The sequence below is a fragment of the Sturnus vulgaris genome, chromosome 3 (genome assembly GCF_052056855.1).
Source record: "Sturnus vulgaris isolate bStuVul1 chromosome 3, bStuVul1.hap1, whole genome shotgun sequence".
In the NCBI taxonomy this organism is placed as follows: domain Eukaryota; kingdom Metazoa; phylum Chordata; class Aves; order Passeriformes; family Sturnidae; genus Sturnus; species Sturnus vulgaris.
Genome location: NC_142245.1, coordinates 70,286,881 through 70,305,031, shown reverse-complemented (window position 1 = coordinate 70,305,031; position 18,151 = coordinate 70,286,881). Strand labels below are relative to the sequence as shown.

General features: G+C 38.9%; 1 protein-coding gene across 3 annotated transcripts in view; it reads left to right on the top strand.

Annotated features, from left to right (window-relative positions):
• The window catches only part of FIG4 (FIG4 phosphoinositide 5-phosphatase), a 50,069-nt gene extending 40,578 nt beyond the window's left edge, over window positions 1-9,491 (top strand). For 2 of the 3 annotated variants that reach the window (XM_088161922.1, XM_088161923.1), the window contains exons 22-24: window positions 2,004-2,093; window positions 7,595-7,768; window positions 8,584-9,491. In XM_088161922.1, coding sequence (XP_088018048.1) covers window positions 2,004-2,093; window positions 7,595-7,768; window positions 8,584-8,659 — 340 coding nt within the window. In that variant the 3' untranslated portion in view covers window positions 8,660-9,491. Of the gene's footprint in view, window positions 1-2,003; window positions 2,094-7,594 lie in introns of all 3 variants that reach the window. The other variant, XM_014879287.2, reaches the window with a different exon arrangement.
• The last annotated feature ends 8,660 nt before the right edge of the window (window positions 9,492-18,151 follow it).

Here is an 18,151-nt window from a genome sequence, read left to right as displayed (position 1 = left end):
TACCTTCATCTATGCCTCTACCTTTGTTTCTTTTTTTTAACCTTAGAAGATGGATGCAAATTTGACAGCTATCCTTCGATACAGCAGGTAGTTATTGTGGTTCTGAAAATGGCCCAGTGTGAGCTGGTATCTACTGTGAGTCTCTGTGCAGATGAACAACTCTGTGTTAACATCCAGAATTGCAGCTACTTCCAATTTTATAATTTCTTTAGGCTGGACTAATGTTCAGTCTATTGTTAATGTAAAACTCTAAACCCCTTGGAGGTTTTGAAGCTCCCTATTTATATCCTTTTTAAGAAAAACAAGATAAGCCTTGCATTTATTTAATTTCCTTTGAGCAATGCAGGTTTTAAAAATAGAAAAAATTACAAATTCTTTATCTCTTTTAGTTATCAAGATTTAATGCTATTTCTGGTCTGGTGTGCTGATTTATGTAATAAAGGATGTCAGTAAAATCTATACTTTCCAAAATGTACGTCGCTTGAGAATAGCAGCAATTTCTTTCACAGTATGATTACAGTTCTCACATCAACCCATTCTCTGTTACTGTAATAAGGAAAATGGGGATGTAAGATCCTGACTTCACGTGACATCACTGGACAGATAACATGGTTTTTCATCATTAGGATTAGGGTCTCGAAGATTCAAAGTACTTCAGGTTAAAGTTGCTTTGCATCTATATTAAGCCTTCTTGCAAATGCAGATTAAAAGTAATTTGGATCTATTCAGCCTGTTTTCACTGATGGCTGAGATAATTCTCATCAAAACAGAAATCACGGATTGGTTGAATTTGGAAGGGACAGGTGATCCCTCAAATAACGTGAGGATGTATGCTGCAGATCAGCTGTGCATGGTATCTTCCTGATGTCAGGAAACTTGCTTGTGTGCATTTAGGTCAAAATATTGAATAATTTGAAGCAATTAATTAAAATACTTATGCAGTTGGTTTGCCTTTGTTTCTTTTTAAGTTGGTTTCAATAGCAGGCTCCTGCACTAGAAGATCTTAATTATCTTGATTTCCATTTAAAATTCTCTTTAGTATTTATTCCTTTAAAGGTCAAAGTGATGTTGCTTGTCTATGAGGCTTTTGTTTCTACAGTATAGAATCTGAATGGAGCAAAAAGTTGTTTAGAAACATGTTCATTTGACTTCTGTACACACTTTCGTGCAATTGGTTTTCCCCTGAAAATAGTTGCTTGTTAAAATGTAGTAAATATTCCTGAAGTTGACCAGTAAAACTTCTTAATCTAGATGGAAGCTTAGGGTTAAGAAAAACTCTCTGCCTCAGAAAACTAAACTAGTAAATCACAACTGACATTTACTTGTCTTTTCAGTGGCACAGCTGTGTTGGAGAGTGAACAAATTGAGTGCAAGATAGCTACATATATTTACATTTGAAACTGTGACTTTTCCTTCTATTCTGAGTGACTAAGATTAGTGATAAACTACTTTTCAGAAGATGTTATTCCACATCATTGCCAAGGAAAAAAAGCCTTGACAGTATTTTCCATAGGCAGTGTCTTCCAGCAAATATTTGGAGATGAAGAAATAGTTCTAAAAGATTGTGCTTGTGAATAAGTGATCTGGACTAACAGCATTTCAGATGAATAAACTAGCTTGAATTCAGCAGAGGACTGAGTTAAATCTGAAACTTGAGAGACTTTGTGTCTTTTGCTGATTTTTCCATACGCTATTTCTCTTACTGATTGCTTTAAGACATAGGAAGTTGACTGTAGAGGGCTGCCTGTTTCTTCCCATGATATACTAGGTGACACCAATTGATAAGCAAATCTTCTTTCACAGGAGGTTCTGAGTTCATGCATGCACCCTCTATGAAGGTTTAAAAATCTCTCTTGTTCACCAGAGAAGTACATCATGATCAGTGGCTTACATAGCATGACTTAAAATCTCATTTCTTGGTGTCATTTTCTCTTGTTTGATGATTTTTGGGGGATAGTTCTTTTATTTCTTTGATTTATTCTTCAATCTACTGCTTTTCACAGGTTTGTTCAGCTGGGACAGAGTCAGCATAAACAAGACAAGGGCAGCCAGCAATTTTGTTCAAAATGCCCCTTGGATAAGGTCATAAATTTGTAAGTATTCCTTTTCCTTTTAGTCTGATTTTGCTTTTGTCATTAGATATGAAAAATGATCAGGTAAATTTGATGTTAAATTGCTTGAGAGTCACATTTCCGTTTTCTTTATTGCATAAGGGAATTCAATGCACAGCGTGAAGAACTGTTTCTTTGGGAGTTTTGGTTTTTTTGGGCATTTTTTTGTTTGTGTTCTTTAGAGGAGTCATGGTTTTTTGTTTTGTTTTTTAGGGGTTTTTTTTGTAGTATCAAGGAGTTTGTATTCAAAAGTATAAGCAGTCCTGAATTAACAGAAAGTGCTGAATCTACTGAGTTTAGAAGGCAAATTCTTCTTGTGTATTCTTCACTAAAAGAAAGTTGCATTTGAATCTTCTCAGTACTTGTGTATAAAAAGTGTCATGCTATTATCCAAATGTCATACTAATATTGAACCAAGTCATACAATTTAGATGATTAAGTGCTACCTTCCCAGTTGACATTTTCCTGTACTGTAGGCAGCTTAAAGTTTCACCAAGGCAAGGCAGAATTTTATTTACTTCTGTTACTGGGGTACATGATCCTTTATCCAACAGCATGGTCACTTCATACAACTGCAAGAGCTTTTCTGCAATCCGTTGATTTACAGAAGCCTCAGCTTTGTTTCCTGCACTGCCTCTTGTCCACTCCTCTGTGCTGGTGAAGTGAGGAAACCTTGAACACAGCATTTATACCTGAGTATAAATAGAGAGAGACTGGGTGAGTCTCAGTTGGCCTGAGAAAGAATGACATGGAACAGATGTAATGCTGTTTATGAGACAATACTGTCTAATAGCAGTGTTTAGTCACTTGATATTGGCTACATTTAAAGTGATGATACCACATTTGTAGGTAAATGAGCCTGTAGTTTTATAATAAAACATGTCTAATGGGTATTAAAGTCATAAATTAGATTGGCAAACTGTAAAACTGGTTTTCAGTATGAGAGAGCAGGCCTGAATGTTTTAAATGGACATGTTTATTAAGAAAATATTTTGTAAGAAGAATAATATTTTTGCTATGAATGAAGGCAATTTCTTTTTTGTAATTGCAACATCTGCCAGCATGTAAGACAGTGTAGGAAATAATAATTCCTTTCTTACCCCTTTAAATGTAAATTTTTTTCCCAGTGCTGAGCTACTGTAAAATGAACACATTAAAGAGAGTCTCTACACGGAATTCTGGTGGTTTTGAGATAGTCAGATGTTAATTTTTCTCTTTTCCCAAGTGTAATTTTCATGTGTTTCTGAATAGTAGAAGTGTAAAAGTCGTAGGGCACACAAATCTGTGCATCCTGTCACTCCCTGTAAGTCATGTAGATCATCTCTCCTTGCCAGTTCTACCAAACATGCTCCTCTGTGCAGATCAGAGAGGAAATAGGGTATCTAAGAGTTGGTAATTTCTTTTTTATTACAGTATATCCCTAGACAGCTTAAAATTTTTCTTTGGGTTTTGTTCTGTAACTTTTTAAAAATGTTTAAATACTGTTTGGATGGCGAGAGATTGTTCTTTTGAAGTCATAAATGTAACCATTCTTAAAAGGCATGTTGTTCAACTCTGAAACAAGGAAGCTTTCTCTTACTGAGTTTGAATTGCTGCTCTGGATCAGGAATTTCCTTGGAGAATACTAACTTTTTAGAGATAAAATAAATGAACAAAAGTGTACTCAAGATTAGGGAGAGAGGGAGGGATTTCAATAACAGCAGCTGAGGCACAGCTTGCACTTGTTTCTCAAGGAGCTTTTGAAGAAATTGAAAAATTATACTATTCTTAATTGGATATTGGATGCCTTTTAAATTGAAAAAAAATCTGACAAATTAATTCTCTAGTAGTTGCTTCATATATTATATAAATGCGATCAAACCCTAGTTATTTTCATAGTAAAATTAAGAGTCTAAAACTTTGGTCTCAGAAGTGAGATATAATTTAGGCTTAGGTTAGTTGTCTTTTCCCCATTTCTCAAGAAAATCTTTTTTAATAACCCCACATTTCAAAATTTTAAACACTTGTCCATATTAATCAAATACATGAAGCCACTACAAAAGAAGAAATAGTTCTTATTATGTCACTGCAGTGATATTTATGAATTCAAATATGAATTGTATAAATACTGAAGAGAAGCTTCTGGCTTAAATTTAAATACTGTAAGTATAGACTAGAAATAAAAAATGGGGACTTGAACAGGAATCAGAGTGATGCAGTGAAATAATACTGAAGTTGAGTACAGGATATGGAAGGACTTTGAAATTCTTCTTCTTGTTCTTAGAAATTCCATGAAGGAAAAAGGGATGGAATTTGACTTAGTGCTAAACAGAGCTGGACTACTTTTAGCACAATCTATTATGATGTGTATGAAGAGAGAGTCTAAGTACTGTAGTGTAATTACTGTTGGCTGACACAGTGAACCTGTTCCTAATTCCCTAATTCCCTAGTATTCATTTTGGTATGATATAAGTAATACTGTTGTAAAAATACATTTTTAAAGCCTTTTCAAATGTACCTCATACATTTATCTAGGAGTACAAGAAATTTATTCCCTCCTGAAAAGGGAACTGAGTGTTTTGATTCCCTGTAGCACAAAAGGAGAGTGTGGGCACGCTTAAACATCCTTATACCAAAGTGTGGCTGGTGCATATAATATCAGGCTCCAAGCTGTCTTCAGTGCTTGTGCTTCAGGTCAGGTCACAAAATGCTTAGGGTTGGGAAGACTCTTCAAGACCATCCCGTTCCACCCCCTATCATGGGCAGGGACACTTTCCACTAGACCAGATTGCTCAGAGCCCCATCCAGCCTGGCCTTGACCACTGCCAGGGATGGGGCATCCACAGCTTCTCTGGGCAACTTTTCCCACTGTCTCGCTGCCCTCACAGTGACGGATTTCCTCCTACTGCCTAAATTAAACCTGTCTTCTTTCAGTTTAAAGAAATCCCCCCTTGTCCCATTGCTTCATGACCTTTAAAAAGTCCCTGTGCAGCTCTCTCAGCCCCCTTTAGGCACTGGAAGGTGCTATAAGGTCTCTGCTGGCCTCTGTGCTGAGCAACTCCAACTCTGTCAGCCTGTCTTCATAGGAGAGGTACTCCAGCCCTCTAATCATCTTCGTGGATATTTGCTTAAGATTCAAACAAGGTGGAAAAGTATGTTTTGTTTACTTTTTAGATATACTTCAGAGACTTGAGGAGAACTAATTAGTGTTGAAACAAATGCAGTGGCTTTCTGGTGACTGCTATGTCTGAGAGCTAATCCACATCAACATGCACTTTTCCTTGGAAGGGTGGTACATCTTCAGTTATAACTGAAGGTTTTAACTGTATCTTTTACTGTAGAGACAATGATACTCTTGGTGAAACCATAACACCAAGAAGCCTGCTCACAAGTGGGATGAAAATAATTGAAAATTATGTGCAAAAGTGCTTCATGATGTAAAGTTTATGTTCCTATCTACGAAATTTTCACTGGGAGGCCATAAAGCTCCAGGTCTCTAGGGAAACCTGATAGCCAAGTCATAAATAACATGCTCTCCTTCATGACCATTGTAAGATATTAAACTTATTAAGTAGAATAGATTTTTACATGAATATGTTAGAGAAATGACTTTTAATTAAATGACTGGATAATACAAGCATTCTACAAATAGTTACAGCTTAATACAGGGTTATTAATCAAAGGTGGCATGCGTGAACATGCGGTTCTTTCAATATATTTTTATCATGTTGATGCAAGCAGGAGGAGGATTGAGATTCAGTTATTAAATGCTCAAAATGAAATGCACTTTGCTGCCCAGCTTCCACTGTACCTAAGGAAAGGGTTTTTTGAGTCATTAGTGCTTCAGAAATGTTATATCTTTAGAAACCAATCAATAAATAGAGAAGGCATCAATTTAGTGTTATGGCTCCGTTTTGCTCTTTTACTTAATTGTCCACTTGCTGGTGGACCAGACAGACCAGCTACATTTGAGTAAGTTACATCTTTTGTTGTTAGATAGTGACATTGGTAAGTTAGTACAGTGTGCTAGTGTCAAATGCCATTGCTAAAGTCTCAGCTTGGATGCTTTGCACTGGGTAAATAAATGTAAAGTGCAGAAATTATGGATGCTCTGAAAAGCAATCTACTTCTAAAGCATCTAAACTAATGTTTTTTACCATTTCTGAAAACACTCACCTTAAATAAATTAGAAGTGATAATGAGAAGAAACTATCACATTATTGAGAAAAAGAAAAAAGTTAAGTTTTAGAGTATGCAGCCAAACTCTGTGGGTGACCAGTGATTTTATTGTCTCAATAGTATACTTGTATAAGTAATTCTATCATTGCAGTCAAAGAGTAATCAAATGAATGTATGGCTATGCAAAGTTGAAGTATAAAATTGAAAAGTATTACTTTAATCTGGAAACCTTTCTGTTTTATATACTGTATTCCAATTGTAGTGGAATGTTGGGTACAGTATATCCTACATGACACTATGCATGTAGTTCACTTTTAAGACTAATGAGCTGTCACATGATTAAACATCTGAAATACAATATACTTTACTAAAATAAAAGGCTGCAAAATGAGGGAGCAAAAGATTTTGCCAGTTTCAATGGAGATCCTAATTTAGAAATAGTGTCAAACGTTAGTTTGTGCCCATAATGCAAGTAGGAGTTTATTAGGGCATTTTATTTATAGAAGGGCTTTCCCTTTGCTTAAGCGTTCCAGTTCTTACTTGTTTTTTTACCTTCAAAAGAGGAAATTCTACACATAAAAATAACTTCTTGTCTCCTGAAAAGCACACAGATAGTGAGTCATGACTGTGGCTTCTGTAGAATATGGCAATGATGCTAATATGTGAATCTTCATTTCATTTGGGCTGGTTGATGTTTGCGTTATGAAGAAGTGAGCTTTGACAATAAGTTGCCACTTTACTTTCTTACCTGAGAAGTTTTGACCCCAAAAATATGTATATTAGGATTCAAATATGGTATTAGTTAGATGAAGAAGATTTTTAAAATATTTTCATAACATATCTAAGTGCTGTTGCTTATAATAAATTGTCTGTTTCCTCATAATTAGATAGGAATTTCTTACCTAATGAACCCTTTCTCCGTGTTGGCTCAGAGTATAAACACTTGTTATAATTGCTACTAAGTGGATAGCTCAGTGAAGTCTTTCTTTCATCTGCTATAATGCATGGCACAGATCTACTTTAGCTGGGGTACTTACTGACCGTAGCAGATCTGAGGAAGGATGAAGAAATGAGGGCAGGGCAAAGGGAAGTGAGAAGGTATTCTGTAATGGGATTAATGACAACTTACCTAATTACCCTACTTGTAAAGCTGGGTCTTATCAGGTCTGCAGTAGTGATAAAAATCTAGGTAAATGAATTATCTACTGGGAACTTGCCCTCTCATTGACTTTCCTGTATATTTCAAGGAAAAGAAATACTTGTCTCTCTCTGTGGAAAATTTTTACCTAAAGCTCCAAATATTCTGCATGTTTGTTTTTTTCCAGAATACCCATCTCCTCCTTTTCTCAAGACAATATTTACGAAGTCCAGCCTCCGAGAGCTGATTGGAAATCAATAGAGATTTTCCATGCACACATTCAGGCTGGAAGAGGAAACATGCAGCCCCTGGGAAGAGATGACTTCCTCATGTACAGAGAGTACATTCGAAACAGATACATGTAAATCCAAGCTGGATTCTCCTGCCCAAACCTACTGTACTGTTAAGTCACAAAAAATAATTTTAGAAAGGAAATCTAGTTTTGTTTTTTTGCAGTAATGAATTTATTACTAACTTTTCTATTTATTGTTCTTTACTGTTATCCATATATTCTATTGTGCTTTAGGGAAAAAGGTGGTTTAATGTCTGATTTTAAAGGTTATTTAATAACTTTTTAGCTGAAAGTGTATCCTAAGAGACTAAGTGAAAAATCAGAGCACCCAGAGTCACTAGAGAGTATGTAGCAATTTGTGACAAAGAAAATAAGGCATCTTTCATTTTTTTACATTAATTTCTTACATTGTTATGTTTGCTAATAAAACTGGAATGATTTGTACACAAGAAACAGAAGAGAATAGTTTTCTTCCTCTTTCTTCCATGACAGAAAACAATCTTCTTTTACAGCAGAATATTTTCTGATCTTTCTTGAGGTTTTTAGCAAAGTGAGTTCTGGAATGACTGCTTGCAATTTTCTACTTTCTTAAGCAAAAGTGAAAAATATGTGGCTTATGTCAAAATCAAAATTTGCATCACCGCTAATAAACTTTGTAGCCCTAATATGTGTAAAAACTAATCTCAGTGGTGCTGGTAGCCACAGAATCTGTGCCACATGCTGCAGGGTGAAGATGGCTTGTGACTAATTAACACAGGTTTCTAGCAGGAGCCTGAGGAGAATCCCATAATGACTGCATCTGCAAATGAGGGAATGCTCTTCACATTACTGGTTTTGGACACCTAGAGAGTGCCAAACCGTTCTGTCTTTTTTCTGTATGACAGGCATTATCCTTTTGAAGCATACTCTTCCCATCCCTGTGTTTGTGCTCCTGTGAGATGCCTCCAGGTTCAAGCCTAGAGCCTCCAGGGAAAGTGGTGTTGGTGACTGGATCAGCTGGGGAAAAAGTAGTTGGCTCAGGCAAGACTGAACATCATGTCCTGTGCTGGGTAAGAGGTAAAGAGGCAGCAGGTGTCTAAATAGGTTCTTTTGGGCTTGTGAGTAAAACATTTTCCAAATTAAAAAAAAAAAATTAAAAAAGGAAGGTACGAAGCCTACTATTTGCCATTGCAAGGTAAAATTCCCAACACTTTACAGCCCTTTGCCTTGAAGAATACTGTATCAGCAGCATTCTTGACAAAACATTTTGTTCCACAAGGTTGTACAGACCATGTTGCAGAATTTTCTGGAGTTGTGGAATGACTGTTTTAGGGATGTAGCCAACTGCATGTAACAGATGTAGAGAACATGTTTGTGTTCACAGTAAAATGCTTTTCAGGCAGCTGCTGTAGATTTCTGACTGCTTGCTGCAAACATGTTCAAATATCTTCGAATATTTTCTGCAGTAAGTTGCACCTCTCTCAGTAATTCAACATAAGAAAAAATGTTGTGGGTAAAGGGAAAAAAGGCTTCTTGTGATACCAGTTTGTGTGTCACAGGGAAGGACTTGCATGAAATCAATGAGAACACAGTACCTTGAAGCTACCAAAGCATTTTGGTGTCCATTCTCTTTTGTTAATTGTTTTGAGCCAAATGGTTGTATTTTAGGAGATGCAAGAACGAATTGTCACTTTAGATAATACTTCGTTTCAATTGTCAATGTTTTTTTCCTCTGGAAAAATAAACCTATACTGAATTCTTTTGCCCAATATGAAAATAATTAGAAGGAATAAATGCTTGCTTTGAAAAAATATAGAGCTGGAGTTTGTGTCTTAATGAGACAAATGCACGCTTTCCTTACTGTACTTAAACTATTGCATGGAATGTTTTCTAGATTATCATAGACCTTACTTTTGTTGTTGATAGATATTGCTAATTCATAAAAGTTCCCCTTGAAAGTGTAGCACTTACCCACAGATAACTCAAAAGATGAAACTCCCTTCTCAGCAACCGATGATGTTGCAAAATTTAGGGATAGTAATAATTTTACAGCTCTTGGAGAAAATATGTTCCACTCTCAGCAATTCATACACTCCTCAAAGAAGAGGATTAAAGGAGATTGGTTTACAGTTCTGAGAGGTGAATGACACCTCAGTGATGGCTTAATCTACCATCAGCATACTCTTAGCAGCTGTTCAGAATCCTTCAGGGTGCCAATGTCAACTTTCAATAGGCTTGTTTAAAGAAGGAAAAAAGGCCAATGCACAAAGCAAGCTTAACCCTGAGTATGCTCAACAGTCTGAGTGGACCTGCTGCCTAATTAATAAATGATTATTTAAAATAGAAAAACACTCAATCACCCATCTAACAAGTTCAGCTGGATGAAGGACTCCCAAGGTGCTGCTTCTGCATCCACCTACTTTATCCCATTCTTGTGATAATAAGATTCAGTTCTCAAGAGTGTTAGAAGTTCTCAAAAGATGCATATATTTCCCTTTAAGAAGCAGAATAAAAAGTGTATAAAATAAGCTTGAAAAAAGTGGGCTGTGTTGGCTCTGAAGAGTGCCATGGTGCTCTTTTTCACTCCTAAGTGCTAATAAACACCTTTAAACATATGGGAAAAAAAGGTTTGAGAAATATGTTGATTTTTCCTCCAAAATATGTTTCGTTTGTTTCAGTGTGTTCAAAGGTTACATTGTGATGCAATCCCAAAATGTACACCTGGAAAATAAGGACTTCAGGTTCTTTTCCTGTGGAATCAGGAAGCACAAGTCAGGACTGATTTGGTCATTTCTATGTCACTTCTGTGCCAGTGGATTTTGATGCAAGTCCAACAGCTTAAGCTTTGTGCTGTAACTGTGGGAGCAGTTCTTTTCCACAGTTTTCACTGGTAGTTTTCCTTCCTTGTGAGTCTTGTGTCCACTTGCAAAACCCACTGACTTTTTGTTCTCTTCTCTGATTTTCCAGAGGGATTCATCTGTGATTCTGAAATAAGACCTTTCAATGTTCACACAGCTGCCAGAGGGAAGAAGCAAAAGAGCTGTATGTGATTCTGGGGTGACACTTGTGTCAGCTTTTTGTTTTGTTACTGACTTTCTGAGATTTTTTCCACATCATCCAGGAAGGTTCTCTTGGCTTTCAGAGACGGGCCAGCCTTCACTTGTACAAACTCCAAAGTATATGCCCTGTCAAAAGGTCATGTTTTACAGTCAGAGGAAATACCAGCTTCACTCAGGAGATCATTTCATTCTCCATAAGGGTTGCACTCTATCAGTAATTACATGAACAAGTCCAGTTCACTGAGGGCAAAACTGAGGTATGTACACAGGAGTGTTCCTTTTGCTGGCATAGTTTCAATCCAAGTCATTGCCTAGAGGCTGATAGGGAAAAATACAATGTGCTTGGCTTCCAAATGCCTCTCTCTGTCTTGTATATATTTAAAACCTAATTAAAGTTGTCACTTTTGGTGGTGATTTAGAAGTAATGTGAAACTAGTGCATAAAGTTACAAAATATTAATAATAAAGAATCATACATTGAAATTGCAGCCTTTGAAAATACTGATAATCAGCATTTCCTTTCTGGAGTTCTTAAATCTACCTGCTACAAAAAAACAAATCATTGCAGCTGCTGATCTGTCCACTGGAACCAAGCAAGAGAGTGCTGAGAAAAGGCATGAAAAACAATGTCTAGTGTTATTATGTATTGCTCCTTCAGAAAGACGTGCTCTTTGCATGACTCAAGGTTTGACTAGAACATTTATATTCTTTTTTTGTCTTTTGTTTATTTCCGCTATTTTTCTTCTGATTTTTTTGGTAGTGTGTTTGATTTTTTCAGCATCCTTGGTTCAGAATCCTTTTTCTCACATGTAACTGTGCAACAAGTTGTAGTTTTCCCACTATATCCATCTCTTCCTTTAGGAGTTTTCAGCTTTTGAAGCAAAACTCTGTAGTTCTAATACACTGTCTTGCTTGTTTTATTACTGATGTATTCCGAGCTGCCATCAATGAGAGAATGTAACTTTTCTTAACTTGTTTGATTTTCCACCTACTTCACTGGAAATAGAATGTGGATTATATAAAGAGGAGAAAATAAAAGGAGAAACTAAAGTAAGTCGTAATATTTTGACTCTCGATCAAACTTAAACCTTGCATGGAGACATTCTCTGCAGACCAGAACTCCAATAATAACTTCTCCCATAATAAAATTAAATATCCTGTGCCACCCTCTTCCTGGGTTTTCCCCAGATCAGACTTGGATAATTGATTCAGGTGTTCACAAAGTCTAAGCTATGAAACCTGATGCTGGGTTTAAGGTTCTACACTATATTTTGAGGGATTTTTAAATTTTTTTCCTCCACAGCTTGCAAGGGTATTTTTTAGGCTCATGAAGTCCCTTCTCAGCAAGAGAGGGACCATTCAGTAAAACCTTTCCTAAGAGAGGCAGGATTTTAAGGAAGAGTTACACCAATTACCTGGTAGAAAATCCTTTTCCCCAGATGCTCTGATAACCTTTCTACAGTAAGTCCTAAGGGAGGTTTTTAAGTATTTTCCTTCTGGTCTCACTTCTTTCCACATAAATCACAGTCCCTTACAGTGGGCTTGATACCAGGGGTGAGCAAGAGCTGAAATGCCTCTCAGTGAGGCAAGAGGAAAGGAGAAGGGCAAATAAGGGAAGAGCTGGAGCCGTCTGGGTGAAAAGAGAGGGTTGGGCGCCAGTGAGGTATATTTGAATAAGCAAGCTGATGCCCAGGGAAGAGTAGACTGGCAGGGAGGCTGCAGTTGAGTTGCTAGGAACTGCAGAAGAGCTGCGCACACGCACAGCGCTGGCTCTCACGTTGCTGGCCGGATGGGCAGGTCGAGGGTGCGGAGCCGGAGCTCTCGGAGTCACAGAGCCCAGCTCAGTGTGTGAGCACGGCCCAACACGCTCAGGGACACGTGGAGCAAAGGGCTTGTGCTGCTGTGGCAGGGAGCAGCAGCTGGGTCGTAGCACGTGGAAAATAAGCGGGAAGCCTGCCATTGAGACATGCCCCATATCCACATGAGCCCTGACGGGAGTCACAGCAGTCATTTGGAAGACACATGTGCCAAGCCTGATTTGAATTTCCAAAGGTCACATTTCTCATTCTCTGTGTACCAGGCTTCTCATTAACAAGTGTCTCCAGCTGGCCCTGTGCAATGTCCTTAGGACATGCAGTTGTAGCCAAGCCGTGCACACTGAGCTTCCCCCAAGGCTTCACTCTCATCTCACTCTCTCCACTTCTGGGGTGTTGCAGGAGACGGGGCTGTGTCCTGGACACACTATGTAGGGGGTCAGATTTTGACCTAGCAGGCATGTCCTGCTGAGTGTTGCACAAAACCTGTAGAGCAGCTTTCTGGAGGTGTAGGCTGGTTTGTAGCACCTTCTGATTGAATTCCCCCTTACCTGGTGGCATCAAAGCCAGGTAGACTATAAACAGAGAGGAGGACTTCCAGAGGTTACTCAGATCACCTCTCTTGGGGAATGAGAAATTATCCCTCTGCAAGAGTTTATTTCTCCCTATTGTGCCTCCTTGTAAGAACATACATAAATGGCTTAGCTGAAACACCTGCACTTAAAAAACTAAAATTAGATGAGTCCCTCGGTAGCCTATATAGAACCTGACAGAGCTGTGAGATAAGTAAACAGCTACATTATAGGGTCCCTTACAAAAGGATTTTATGGCTTTAACCTTGTCTCATCTACTCCAGACACAGCTAAGTACTCCTCTGGTACAGTGCTTCTCTAAAATAAGAGTGTGTCCCACCTCAGGGCTACCCTGTGTGATCAGCGGTAGATGGGACTTCTGATGTATCACCAGCCAGGCCAGTGAACAGGCTGCTCATGGTTAGAGAAGCTTGTCAATCATCACTGGCTTTGAACAAAGCAGGATTTTGTCTGTCTCCATTACTGATGGGTCATGATGACCTCTCTACCCATGTCAGGAGCCTCATGCAGGGACTCGCCTGCTTTGCTCCCCAAAGCTTAGCTCTGCTTCTCCTCTGCCTGCTGACAGCCTGTTCTCCATCTGCTGCCTTGGCTTGAATCTCTGACGAACATTATGTTATGGAATGGCTTCTCCAGTAACATTTATACCTTAGAGACTCCACAGAATCACCCACTTCCCACTCAATAAATGCTTTCCCTTCAAAATGCTGGTTTTGGAGAGTGTGAGCACTGCAGCGTGCTGATCAAAAGCCATACGGGGAAGTTTCTGAGAGAACTTCACTCTGCCTGAAGCTAAGGAAAGTGTCATTCACCTGAAGATGAGTTAGCTGCCTTTTTGATCAGAATTAATTGGTCACAATTAGGAATCTTTACTTATCTACCATATGAATACATCTGAACTTCATCTACCTCATATATCCTGCTTTTGGATGTTCAGTACTGAGTGTTCCCCCATATCACTGAGTGTGTTGGTCTGTTTTAATCATCAACACTCATCTCCTCCATTTATTAGATCCTGATGAATTATTATGCTCCCGTTTATTAAATGCAAAGCGTACAGTGGTGGCACAAATACTGCATTGGTTAGTTGTTTTTGCAGATGTCCTCTTTAGATTTCTTTTCTTATAACTTAGATACACTGAGTTTTGCCTGCTTTCATTCTACATATAATTGCCATTATTGATTTCATCGATCTTTCTGCTCATCTTCAATATAATGGGTCTGAGCACAGGGTCACAATTCCTGCTCTGAGCAATCACAGAATATCTCTTCACCTTCCAGGTCTATAGTTGCAAATGTGAAGCTGAAAAGTTTAGTCAAGGATGTGTTTCTTGTTAATTCTTCTTCTAGGCATTAGTTTGTTCCTTCATTGTTTTTTCTGGACTGCATGTTTGGGTTGATTTGGAACTAGATGTCTCTGATTATATCCCCTGATGTTTTCCTTCTTTTAATTTTTTTTTTTCTTTTTCAGTGGTTTGACTATTAGCTATGCTTGTAGAAATAGAGGTTGCAGTTCATAAAGGCAGCTAAAATCCTTTCTATGCTTTCAACAGGTTGCAACTGACTGAAATTGCTGAGGGTGAGGTCCCAAAATACTCTTCTAGGGCCACTTCATCACTTCCTTATAAGAGAAGAGGCTGTTCTGAAAAACCCTGCAGAGACATAAACACCGAGTGTTTCTTTCCCCCCTTTATCAAAGGCTTGTCTCTCACGATTGTCTCAGTTGTCCCCTATTGTCCCCTGAAATCTCCGACAGCTTTCCCCCCGTGCACACGCAGGGAGCCGCCTTGTCCCCTCCCGCAGCCGACGGGGAAACATTCCCAGACCCCGCCTGTATTCGCAGTGATAGGAGCGAGTTCCAGGCTGAGCATCTCTGCACAGCTGTGTCAGCACACAGGGACAGGCCACAGAGATGGGCCAGCTTGTGTTTGGGCACAGCAGGAGGTGGGAAGCATTTTGAAAGAGCATCACTTTTCCCACAGAATTCCCTGAAGCTGAACTGGTTTATTTTCTGTTAGAGCGTAAGTTTTCCAGTGCAAAATAAAAATACCATTAAAGCACTGTCAATATTACAAAGTGTTTGGTACAGTATGAATTTTTTCAAAGGAACTGTTTGAGCTGGTTATTAGCTTAGTCTGTAAATCCCCTGAAAAATATTTATCCTCAGTGTAAGTGCTGTAACTCTGGGAAGGATACACATGCATTCCTCATAAGCATAAGATGTTTTTCAGCTTCTAATTACGGACCAATCACAACACCCCTATAAAGAAATTAATGAGCTTTGATATTTGTGTGTAATGAATATTTCTCTATTTCTCAGTTCTTTTTCTGTTACTGATTTTAAAAAATTGCCAATGCTTTTCAGTGCTGTGATTTTAGAACATACACTTGCCCTCAGCTTAGGGTCATTTTGCACATTGTCCTGTTTGTAACTCAACAACTGCATGAGCAGAAGCACGAGCAGGAAGTCTCCAGTTCTCATCTGTGCTGAGAACTGGTCCTTATGTTCTGTATTCTCAGCTTTACCTTACCTCAAGGGGCTGTAGAGCAGACTCATGCCAGCCACTTGCTCTTTGAATCCTGACTTCAAGACTGCAAACATCCTCTTTGCTGACAGTCTGCTTCTTGCCAACGTTAAGCTGTTAAGCTTCCTCACACTCACGCTCCCTTCTTCACTCCCCCATTCCCTTTTCCCTCCACTGCTTTGTAGTTTGTTCATGCTGGCATGCTGCACTCCATGGTTTCCTTTTCAGATAGTCTTCCAATAACCTCAAGGGAGTTTGGAGACTTGCTACTTGCTTTAACGTGCCTAAAAGCTATTGCTCTCACTTCAGTCTGGGCAGAACAGCCTTCATTTCAAATGACACTAACACAAAGGGAGGTTGCAGCTACAGAGGCTCTGATGGAGTCTTAACTCTGGAAACCTGATGGCAGAAGGAAAGTGCACACATTGCTTGGTCTCTGCCTCATCAAGAACAACTCACTTGTAAGGACACTGATACCTAGTGCCAAGTCTTTCTTACATGGGGCTTTGTGGGAATACTGCTTTGAGTTCAGTGGGAAGAGCATCAAGCTTAAAATGTGGGCATAAAAGCTTTCTAAAACCTGTGATACATGGGTAGAATTAGGCCATACTGTATATGCACAGTATTTTCCTCACATTGTACAGCAGCACCACGTTTAACAGCAGCAAGGTTACAGTTTAACCAGGGGCATCATTCCAGTGACACCTTGAAGATTCTGCAGACTATAGATGACTTTTGCTGTCAGTAAAAGTATTGTTTTCAGCCTATATTAGGCAAGAATAACTGAAATAATACATTGCAAAGCCTATCTTTCATTTACTTAGTTTCCTAGGAAATGCAACCAATAAAATCAATTTCCATCAGAAAGGTATTTTTAGAAGAAGTGGCCTCTTCCCTGGCCAGACTCACAGCTCTCCAGTCATTGCTTTCTGTGCACTTTGCTTTCCCACCTTGTTCTCCTCTTCCTGCCTTGCAATCTGAAAATGATTTCTTTTCTGTGCTCATCTGGGCAGAGCACAGTGGCTAGATACCAAAGCCACCACTTCTAGGTGGGGATGTAGGCAGGGAAGACAGCCCATGTGGGAACCAGAAGGAAGCAAAAGTAATTGCCCAGAGTCCTGGTGCTGTGTCTGCGGGCACTGCCCTTCCTGGCAGGGTGAAAAAAAGCCTCATGTTCTCCCTCACTTGACAATTGACAATTTCTTTGACTTTCAAACTGTAATTCTGAGGGTCTGTTCAGGTGGTCCGTGGCCAGCACTAAGTCAGTGGGTCCTGGTCTTTATTGCTTCAGACCACACAGCACCCAACAGTGCTGTGATGTGTGACCTTCTGCACCAGCTAAACACAAGGAGAAATACATGAAACACATGTGAAATACATGTTTCCCTCACATCTTCTGACACAGGAGCCCAAATTCTGGGGATTTTTTGTTTTTCAGATTACAGTGGGAATGTGGTATAATTATTCTCCCCTTCCTTTTTTTCAACATGGCTTCTTCTTATCTGCCTAGTGTCAATAACTCACTTGCTTTCATTCACATATTTACACTCTTTTGTCCTAACATCTCCCTGCTGTTTTCTATCTCACTGTCAAGCAGTGCTGGCCTCGTGTTCCTGGGATGAGCTGCTGGGGAAGGCAGATTATGGGGCACACTGAATTATCCCTGTCCTTAACTCATGAGCTCTTTGCTATATTCTCTCTCCCCTGATTACCAGAGGAAAGGGATGATAGAGTGGCTTTTGGTGGGCAACTGGTGTCCAGGCAGACTCAACCCACAACTGAGGGAAATGTCAATAGAACAGAGGAGGAAATAGTCCAGGTTAAGGATGAATCATCAAGACTTAATGACAGAAATTGCATCTATTTTTAAGGTTACACAATAGGAAAATACTGACCTGCATTTGGTTTGAATTTGAAGTGGTTCAGCTTAACTTTCACTTATTTTGAGCTGAAAATGTGCTTATTTTATAGAGTTTATCCTGCAGAATCTGTGACACTTTATCCATCATCCATTGTACACAGTGCACGCAGGCATTACAATTACCAGAGCATACAACCTGTCACAGTCCCTGTGCATCTTCCTCTGAAATGTTTCCCAGGATTGTGCAGATTTATGAAACACTCAGAGACACATGCATCTCAGACTGTGGTTGTGTTTCCAGCTGTCTTCTCAGCAGCAGTGTAGGTGGCAGTGACATTTATTATGCTTCCCTGACCATTTCCAGAATCCTGATTTTGGTTGCCATGCCTTTGCTGAATTTCACTCTTTGGGCTGAAATTTTTTGTGGCAGGACAGCAAGAAGATCAAGAGTTGCTGTTGTTTTCATGTTGTTGCTTCAATGTATGTTACTGTCTGCCATGAGGAGTACAGGGTCCACCTTTTATATATATATATTAGATATATTATATGCATATTAGATATTATATTTATGCTGTGCACAATCCTGCACTAAGCTGTAATATAATATGTTTTTTAATGTGTT